Below are 10,531 nucleotides of genomic sequence, written 5' to 3' on the forward strand. Positions count from 1 at the left end.
TGGATATTAATTATGTAGCCCACAAACTAAGCTATGTGGACATGCCTTACTTGTTAATATCTACTGATATCATATGGACACTGCTGGGGGACGTTATACCCCTCACACTTACACTTGGCACACCTCATGTACAGCCTCTTCAGGGCATCCTGTTCTATTGGCAGTGCTTTTCCCTGCAGCCTATACAAGCTGTGTGTACCCAGCTGAACACCCGTGCATGCAGTGTTTGCACCATATAGGAGCTGAATTCAGTCAAAGAAATGCGCTTTTGGAGGCCTAGTGACCTAGTGGTGATCCTTGACTGGTGAATATTAAAGATCTAGCAAATTATCATCAGCTCCAGCAGCATATTTATTTTAGTTATAGAAATATTATGTTGTTATTATTATTAATCAGTAATTAAATGACTAAGCAGTAAAACCCTCTCTTACCCGAGGCCCGAGCAGTGTTAGATTTTCTCTTGGAACGTGTTTACAAGGAAAACATCGTCAACCCAGAATATCTCACTCCTTAAATCCACAGTCAGGAGCTTTGTTTTGTAGAGGAGTCACATGAACAGTGGCTGATGTTTACATGCACGGTCTATAAACATTAGTGCTCAATTATCAGATTAGTTGGTCACAAGACCGCTCACGTATTTGGGGGGGGAATTGAAGACGCCGCTGGCGTATACAGTCTGCATTGGTGTGTATGTTTAATGTCTATTAACAGTTGTGAACTAGGATGAATAGGATATATGTGTGTGTGTGTGTGTGTGTGTGTGTGTGTGTGTGTGTGTGTGTGTGTGTGTGTGGGGGTGGGGGGGGGGGTCCTGATGGGTCTGTCCGGGTAGTTTAGTTGCATGTTTTCCATTTGAATTCACCCTCTGGTCACTGAAACCTTGAGCCTCTTTTAGACATTATTTTGTTTTATTTGCCCAGATTTCATCTTAAAGGAGATATAAAGTGTATTTATTGAGTAATTTAACTTGTTGACGTAGAGCTAGTTAGTATGTGTCTTTAGTTGGGACGAAAAATGTTGATCTCTTTGAAAAGGTCTATTTACCACCCTGTTATCTTTCCACAGAATGCACACTGACAGACTAATTTTCCTTTTATTTATCTTACCACTAAATAGAAGTGTGTTCAGCTCCAGTGTGCTACAGCCATTACAGCTACAGCATGTTTTGCAGATTGTCTTTTTAAATAGTAGTTGTGCTCAAATGAGGGGAATGTGTTTTTGAACTTGTACAGCTGCTCTGTACACTGTGTAAATATGTCTAGATAGATAGACCAATAGAAATCATCAAAATTTGTTTGAATAAACTCTTATTTTACATTAACTTCCATTTAAAATAAAGAGCATTTTTGCCTCCTCTGAAGTCACTATTGTGGAAATGCATGTTTTTAATTAGACTTATAAAAAGAGGCCGCACCCATCTCATGTCGCCCTTCTGATCTTTGTAATACGGTCACCTCTTGTTTTCGCAGTCCACGAAGAGGAACATCCCGATGCTGTTTGTCCGTGGTGATGGTGTAGTACTGGTTGCACCTCCATTGAGAGTTGGGTAAAACAAGTGGAACCCACCCCACAACTACCCCACCCCAACTCTGTAAATTGTGTTCAGGATAGACCTACATGTGTTGTGTTTTGGTAGATCACAGTGTTGTGACTTTATTATTGTTTTTTTTTTTTCCTTTTTTTTATTTCTTTAGTTGAAAAGTCCTGTTGATGCTTAGCATACCGAATTTTTAGGTTGTTGCTAGGTGGTGAATTTTGTACATTTCAGTTATGGGAATTCGCTGAACAGTAATTTGGTATTTTCAGAAACGCAATAAAAAAAATAACGTGGGTTTGATCATTTATGCACCTTATTATTCTTGATCAATTTTCCAATTCCAAAATATCTCTAAACAAATTCCTGGTTTTACAATGTCCTGTGCAGAGATGCCCACTCCTGCTCTTGGAGATCCTCTCTACCACCCTGTTTCAATCTGACACACCCGCCTGTACTATTCAGAAATCTCAGAGTCCTTCATTACCTGAATTCGGTGTGTGACAGTAGGCTTGGAGCTAAACTCTACAGGTCAGAGGCTCACTAGGACCAGGACTGGGTGCCATCTTCTGTGGTGGCCAGAAGGTGGAGACATTGCCACATCAATCTCTAAGCTGCAATTTGACCACTGGGGAGTGCTGTTGTAGTGTCTAAATCGTTTCACTTTGCTCAAAGCAGCTCAATTTGGTTGATCGCTCAATGGATTGGGTTGTAAAATGTAAACTTTTGTCTCTCTTAATGTCTTAATTTCATCTTTCAGACAGGCTGCTTCATGGTTAGGATGAAAATGGCAATAAGAGGATGTGTCTGTAGGACAGATCTTAACTTCTGCATGTTTATTAATGGTGTTTTTAGGAAGAAGAACCCCCCCCCCCCGCGTCCTTTCCCATGATGGCGCCCTTTGTGTGAGTGATGCAAGGTCCTGATTGAGGATGCTCTAGGTTTTCCCACAGCTTAAAAATATCTGCTGAGTTCTGTTTTTAACCAAATATAGTGGGAGAGTGGGGCAAGCTGGAAATGGGTTTGAGGCTTGTGAACCTTCCAGAGAGAGACTTGATGTAAACAAGTCCGTTACTGAAACAGCACCACTGAATGCACCACGTGTTTTTGCACTGGTCCATAAATAAGGTCAAATTAGCCACTATTAAGATGTGATCAGTGCTGCACACAGAATAATAGGTTGGGTGTGGTGTCCCGGAGCAGTGTCCCAGCCTTTTCACATCAGTGTTTCTTAGGAACTGTTGTCCAGTCAAACCATTATATCCAGATAATAGGAAAATTATGTGATTTAGAGGTTTAGTGGTTTAGAAACATCTGGCCAAAAAGTTCCACCATCCAGCAAAATCTGACAAAAATTGTCATGAACACACACTCTACAGACAAAAGTATTGGGACACCTGCTCGTTCATTGATTCTTCAGAAATCAACAGTTTTAAAAAGAGTTGAGTAGATTAACTGTCTCTTCTGTCCAGGCAAGAAGGCTTTTTACTTGATTTTTGTTAAAGCATTGCTGTGAGGATTTGATTGCATTCAACGACAAGTGCATTGGTGAAATGAGGATGTTGGATTATCGCCACCCCATCTCATCTTCCCCAACTCCCCACCTCATCCCAAAAGTACTGTATGGAGATCCACCACCATAATTCCTGACAACACAGTTCTTCCACTGCTCCACAGCTCAATGCTGGGGGGCTTCATACACCCCTCTAGCCCACGCCTGGCATTAGACTCCAGAGAGTCCCATTCTATAGACCATACTTCTCTACAGGGATCACACAAGCTGTGCGTCAGCAGTGGGTGCAATGTGGATGTATTGTGTAGCTGTGAACTAAATATATTATAGTTCACCAAGCTGGTGGGAGATCTCCTATAGGGCTTAGGTGGCTGCCCAACTTGTGGGACAGCCCTAAGGCCAGTCCTGTGGGTGTTTTTTTTGATGAATTGGGCCTAAAATCTCAAACTTTTGCTTAAAATTGTGGCTGCAGGTCTTCATCACCTGAGTGCGGTGGGGTGGGCTTAGGTAGATCAGCTCAGTTAAAATCTTCATTTTACTTTACCAAGCCTCTGCAACGTCTGCTTACTCCCCTGTATGCTTCTCAGAAGCTAAAGGAGGGGGAAAACCCCAGTTGTGTGTTTAGACTTCATATAGATCCTTTAGGGATCATTTAATAAAACTAGAGAGAGGGCGAGTGAGCCACTGAAAGAGCGACCCCTGAAAACAGTAATGCACAGTACAGTAAAAAAATGCCCCGGTGTATAGGAACACTAGTTAGCAATTAGGTGTGATCAGGACGTGGGGTTTGGTATGGCTGTGGTTTCTGTATGGACGTGTGTTTTATGTGTCATGTGGTTGCTTGCTGGTTGCTGGACTGCAGATGTTTGCCTGGAAGCTAATAATGGAAATTTCCCAGAGGCTATTCAAAGAATGCTGTCTTTTTTTGTTGTTGCAGTGGAAGCTGTCTGCTCGCCGTCAATGAAACATCAAACATGAGAATTCCTTGCTAAAATAAGAAGCGACTACCGACTCAGGGCAGCGCTGGTTTGAGACGAGCGTCTGCAGAGCAGCTCTGCTATTAATCATCCTGAAAACTGACGCAGTTTGGTGTATGTCAGTGTTTCCCAGCTGCGGCCCTGCAGTCCACCTGTGCCGCTCAGTCCTGTGCTTCCCTGCTCCAACATGCTCGAGCAGCTGACGGTCTGGTATGGGTACTGGTGCTATTTTGGCACATGCCAAAATAAAGGTGCTGCCAAAGGTTCTTTAAACGAAGCCATTGTGGGAAATCTTTAAATCTTTAGGAGGTTCTTTACGTTCCGTCCTTACAAAATAGATGGCGTGGCCCAAAGAACCCTTTGTAGCACCATTGGTTTTCGAAGCTCAGAGAGCATGGAGGTCAAAGCACACAATTTCAGGTCAATGTGATGACGTCGCCCAAAGAACCCTTTGTAGGACCTTTGGTTTTAAAAGAGGGTGGTTTCCATGCTCTAGAGGAAGTCCATTGAGCTTAGAGGTCAATGCACACTATCAAAAAAATGTGATGGAACCAAAAGTGGTTCTTCTATGGCATTGCCCAAAGAACCCTTTGTAGGACCTTTGGTTTTAAAAGAGGGTGGTTTGCATGCTCTGGAGGAAGCCCAGTGAGCATAGAGGTCAATTCACACGATTTCAGGTCAATGTGATGGAACCAAAAGTGGTTCTTCTATGACGTCGCCCAAAGAACCCTTTGTAAGACCTTTGGTTTTAAAAGAGGGTGGTTTCCAAGCTCAGTAGGAAGCTCAGAGAGCATGTAGGTGAAAGCACACCAAAAATGGTTCTTCTATTAACTTGTCCAAAAATCCCTGGACAATCTTTAAGATTGAGGTCTCCAGGTCAGGAAGAAGCCCAGAGAGTATGGAGGCCATGCTGATGCAGAGTGTGGTTCTGCTGTTGTCTTCTCCAAGGAACCCTTTGTATTGAGTTCATTTTGTTTTTAAGAGCATGGTTCACGGCTCAGGTAGAAGCCCAGAGAGCATCGAGGTCATTGCACTCCTAGACGTTCAGGTCAGTGAGATGCAGAGCAGCCCTGAATGCAAATGGTCAGTTTGCATTACAGTTTTGGAAATTGTTGACCGAATCTGCTTTGATGTTGTAATGGTGACATTTCGTTATGACATCAGTGGCATGCCTGTTCCTAGACGGGCCCACAGCTATCTGCCGCTGGAACTCAGCGAGGGGAAATAAGCCAACTGGCTGCACATTTGACCTTTAGAGCTGACCGTTCTGCACTCGAGGAACATAGCAGTAGGCAAACAAGACCTCACTGGGATTGCTCCGTGGGTTCTTTAGTAAAGGCAGAACTGTAATATAGAACTGTAACATCTCAAAGAACCGTTTAGATGCTCCACAGGTTCATCGCACTGGTGGAAAAGCTTGTAGATGGTTCTATAGAGCACCTGTTGTTGAGGAACCCTATTTCCAGTGCAATATTGAGTAATTGTTGGGTAGTGTATTTTTGTTTGTTGCTGAGCCTGGAGGTCCAGTGGCATGTGGGATTTCGGTGAGTAGCTCAGTGAGTAAAAAATGACATGAGAAAAGAGCCCACAGCAAAAGTTTGGGCACCCGGCATGAAGTGGTTGGGATGATTCTAAGGACGTGTGACTTACAGGGCCCCCAAAATGTCACTGCCTCTAGCCCACGCCTGGCATTAGGCAGCATGGTGCCACTAGGTTCATGTTTATCTGCTCCAGGGAGTCCTATTCTATTGGCAGTACTGCTCTACAGGGGCTAGGCAAGCTATGTGTGAGTGTGCATTTGCACATCATTAGAAATGGTGTCCACAAATATTTGGACACCGGTTTAAATTGTGCTTTGTGTTGCAATACGTTCATACAAGAGCAGCTTTTTATTTTCTGTCATAACCTGAATATAATAGCATAACCCAAAGAGATGCCTAACGGAGACATTAAACATTCCTAGGAAGTGTGGAGGTAATAAGCTTGGCTTGGCCTACAAGGTCTTTACAAATCCTTCTAAGAAGAGAATAGCGGCGCTTCCGTGGGATAAATATAAATCCAGGGACGGATAAAAGGAATCCTGTTGTTTGATGCTGGAAAAGTACTAGAACTCAAATGAAGATCCTTGTGGTCTACACCTGCTGTACACTGTTCTACTCTACGGTTTTGCGAGGTGGCATATCGTCACTGCTGTAACATCACAGCTCTGCAATGGGCAAGTCATTTTAGACCTTTTCAGAAAAAATCTGCTGGAATTTTTAAATATAATAAACCTTTTTAATGAGTTAAATAGGAAAAAGCTCTAGCATCTGCTTTCAGTTGCTGCTGGTTTGAGTTATACGGACATCTACAGTTGCAGTATGCTTTCCATTTGTTCCGGGATGTCGGATTTTCTGATTTCCGAGTAGGACGTTTCAGCTGGAGCGCCCCCAATAAGTCGGATTCTATCTGAATCGTAAATGAAAATCCAATTCGAACTAAGCATGTTTAAATCTGAGGTAGTGCCTCATGCTAGGCGTGGGCTAGAGGGGTATGAGGCCTCCCAGAATTGAGCTGTGGAGCAGTGGAAGTGCTGTGCTCTCTGGAATGATGGATGGTGCTCTGTCCAATACTTTTAGGATTTTGGAGTTGGGGAGTTGGGGATGATGAGGTGGTGATCATCATCATCATCCAACCTCCTGACCTCATTACCGCTCTTGTCGCTGAATGCAATAAAAATCCTCACAGCAATGCTACTTCAAAATCTAGTAGAAAGCCTTCTTCCCTGGACAGTAGACAGTTACTCCAACAAAAGCAGGAGAAACTCTTTTTATTAGCCTTGATTTCAGAAGAAACAATGAATGAGAGCATGTGTCCCAATACTTTTGTCCACAGAGTGCATCTACAGAGGTTGTGTTGCTACCCCGGTGTGATGGATGACCCAGTGTCTTTGAAACAATGTCAAGGAATGTGTTTATGTGTTCAGATTTTGCATCTTCCTAGAATTCATTTGCATAGATATGCGAAACCATTGCTGTATATCACAAAAGCACTAATGCTCAGACAAGTCCATCAGCAGAAATGGATATCGATCCATCTATCACAGCGTGGGCCTACTTTCAGCTGCTACTAGATGGTTTAGTCATTATATGCCCATAACATGTGATCCTGAGCATCCGCATCTCTAAAACGCCACCTATTTAGATGACGATGGCGATCCTGATGATGGTGCTGATGGTGGTTTTTGCAGATTTATCGCTTTGTTGTTTTCATATTTTCATATCTCTTGATATCCAAAATTGCCCTGATGGTTTCCAATCATCTTCAGCTTCATTCTCAGCGCAATGCAAAAACAGTCACCCGCCATCCCATTTAGAGGGAAATGGTGAGGTTTTGGGAAAGTGAATTATTTACGACGTTACGTCGCGTTACTCCTTTAATGCCGTCTGTTATGTAAGGCGGCAATGTGCAGTCGGTTAAAGCGCTCCACACTTCGCCTCAGGATTCCAACCATAGAAACCTAAAATGCAGTTTCTCTATTAACATGGCGGTTTAGATGAGTCATGTCGGCCATAATGAAGAATCTGCAGTAAATGATTGGTTTTCTTGAGTTTTGAGCAAAAATATCTTCATTTGCTTCAAAAGAAGGAGCTTATCTGAACGTACACACCAAGAAGTCGCTGGGGTCAGCCATATTGGCAGCTTTAGAGGAGGCCTGGACTGGTAGCGCATTTCATTGTCAAATATGTTTCAAAACACCTGTCTAATATTGTGTAGGTCCCCATCATGCCACCAAAGTCAACAACACCACAAGAGCCAACACCTCTGAACGGGGTCCTGTGGTATCCGACACCAAGACTATTACCAAGGCCCGTGACCCTGTCGCCGGTTCACCAGTTGAATACTAGTTTCCACAAGACCTGCCTGATGTTTGGGAGATGTTCCGAGTGTCTCAGATTCCTCCACCTGCCCATTTGTCCTGCTTCCAAACCTGACGGTTCACTTACTGCCTAATATACCCACCTCTTCACAAGAGCCTCTGGAACCAGGTCATGTGCCAATGTCTGTAGACCCCTGTTCCTCTAGTAGTTCTTCGGAAATGGAGGGTCTAAGTCAGGACTTTGTTCCCCTTTGCAGCTGTAACAGCCTCTTCTCTTCTGCGAGGGCCTAACATTAGATTTCAGAACATGGCTGTAAGGATTTGATTGTGTTCAGCCATATAAGAACATCAGTGAGTTCAGGCCTTGATGGTGGCTGATCGGTTCTCTCACTCCAGCCATTGCCAAATGTATTAGCTGGAGCTCCAACATCCCTCCAGAACATTGGCGCTTAGATTCATGTCGCTGCTGTCCAGTGAAAAACGTATCTCCATTTTTGTTTGTTTTGAGTTTTCTCCATCGTTTGAACCCTGTAGATGCTCTGTACGCTTTGTAAGTCATTCCGGATGAATGGACCAATAGAAATGCTCGGAATTACTCAGAGTAAACTCTTATTTTACACTAACTTCCATTCAAAGTTAAGGCCATTCTTGCCTTCTCCTGTAAAGTCACCGTTTTTGGACATTACATTGGACAGCAGCTCCAGAGTGTCCTTTTCTTCATGCTTTCATGGCTCCAGAGTCTCCAACCGCCCCTTCCTTTTTTGCATCTGTCTTTGCCTTTGCATGTTCTTGTACCTTCAGCCATGTCCAAATATTGTGCCTCGCTGGAGCAAAAACAAGGGCTGAAGGCTCTGTCAGGAACTGCTGAAGCAGGGCCAAGGCCGTCCCAGGACTACTTCTGCGTTTTCTAACAGCCAGCCTCATAAATGTAGCCACGGTATGCTTTAGCGACCGCAGTGTTTTTCGAAAGCGTCTGCTGTTGCTGCACTCAAGTCCTCGCTGCCAGCTGCAGCAAATCTTAATTGGCCGTTGAAATTTATTACACATAATTCAACCCTTTATTTACGCGGCAGAGCCTGACCGAGGCCAGGGGCTCGTTTGTAGCCGGGCTCTGCTCCGAAACCCACACACACACACAAATAAATAAATAAATAAATAAATAAATAAAAAGCTTCAAATGTAAATGTGTAAATGGATGAAGATTACTTTCTCCACAGGACTGTGGCTTACCGTACATCAGAGGAGAATGTTGTCTGGATTTCTAGGTAACAGTGTTGTGTAGTTTTCCTAGAAAGCAATGAAATTGACTTGTTTTTCTGCATAAGAAAAGTGTTTACATCTAATATGAAAAATGTTCAGCCTGGTCCAAAATCCGAAAGTCCTCTTCCAAATAAGCCCAAATGAGTATATTTAAGATAATACCCAAAAGGAATTTACTATGCAGAGCCTCTTTGAAAACAGCAACCTCTCCCACAACTTTATTACCCACCCAAATCTGCCAGTGTAGTCAGAAAATGACTGTGTGAGGTGCCAGCAATTCCTCCTCCCCCCTTTCCTCCTCCGTTTTTTATTTTAATCATTTTCCCAGACATATCAGGGATACTTTTAGGTAATTCGATGCCTGGTAAACAACAGCAAGGAATGCTTTCATTACACTTCACTCGTCCAGCCTAATGCCAGCCTACAGGTCTTCTGTTTCACTTCCTGTCGTGTGTTTACATGACAAGTGTTTTTATGGAAAGGGTTCTACATATGGCATCAGGGCAGCTGCCAAGGTGTGTGCTGGTCTGGAGGGAGCTCTGACTTGGGCGTTGCAAGCTTACGTAAGAAAGGCCTAGCGGAAGGGTGGTGGCTCCAGCACCTCTGGAGCTAGAATGTAAGGTTTCCTCTGGATTTCCCCTAAATAGCATAGTGGAGTAATGAGCCCCAAAACTGTTACGTCACAGTCTTGACTCGTTATACTGACATAAACCCCACCCACTCCAAAAAAAAACCCCTCCGTGACAAGTGACGGCGACTTCAGGAGAATATGGTGGTGTTGATACTGATGATGAGAGTAGCTCATCACCTCCAGACTCGGCTAGTTATGGGAATCAGGTTTCTACAGGAAGCCGACCTCGTGATAGCGGCTTTTCCTGTGCCAGTGCAGAAAGCCGAGAATCCTCACGAGGCTAAAAGCTGACACTAGCTGATGCTAGCTTCCTCATGTGGACGACCTCAGCTCAACCAAACTAGAGCTAAACTCACATCAAAAGGGAAGCACTGGCTTTGTTTTTTTACGAGTAAGAATTGGGAAAGACGAACCCATGAAAGCGGGGGGCAAGTGGGGGGCAAGGCTAAAAGCTAACTGCATAACGCACTGAGAGGACACAATGAGAGGACAACGGCACTTTCCGTTTAGACTCAGGAATAATTACAGTGTTAAACTTCTGCGATTATATGTGGGTTCTGTGAGCCGTCAGAGCAGGACTTAGCATTTTTTGTCCATGAGTTCTCAGAAAAAGGGGAAAATAAGGCAAAATAACAGGGTGGTAAATAGGCTTTTAAAGCTACATCTGAGCGTTTTCCACCTCAAGCAAACTCACAAATGTAGACTGATGTGTGCTAATGCTTTGGCCATGTTTAGCCCAACATGTTAGCACACATAG

The 10,531-nt window shown here is 43.7% G+C and overlaps 1 protein-coding gene across 1 annotated transcript in view; it reads left to right on the top strand.

Annotated features, from left to right (window-relative positions):
• The window catches only part of lsm3 (LSM3 homolog, U6 small nuclear RNA and mRNA degradation associated), a 4,957-nt gene extending 3,113 nt beyond the window's left edge, over positions 1-1,844 (top strand). The window contains exon 4 of the mRNA XM_072666179.1: positions 1,470-1,844. Coding sequence (XP_072522280.1) covers positions 1,470-1,550 — 81 coding nt within the window. The 3' untranslated portion in view covers positions 1,551-1,844. The remainder of the gene's footprint in view (positions 1-1,469) is intronic.
• Positions 1,845-10,531: the final 8,687 nt, after the last annotated feature.

The sequence above is a fragment of the Salminus brasiliensis genome, chromosome 21 (genome assembly GCF_030463535.1).
Source record: "Salminus brasiliensis chromosome 21, fSalBra1.hap2, whole genome shotgun sequence".
NCBI lineage: Eukaryota > Metazoa > Chordata > Actinopteri > Characiformes > Bryconidae > Salminus > Salminus brasiliensis.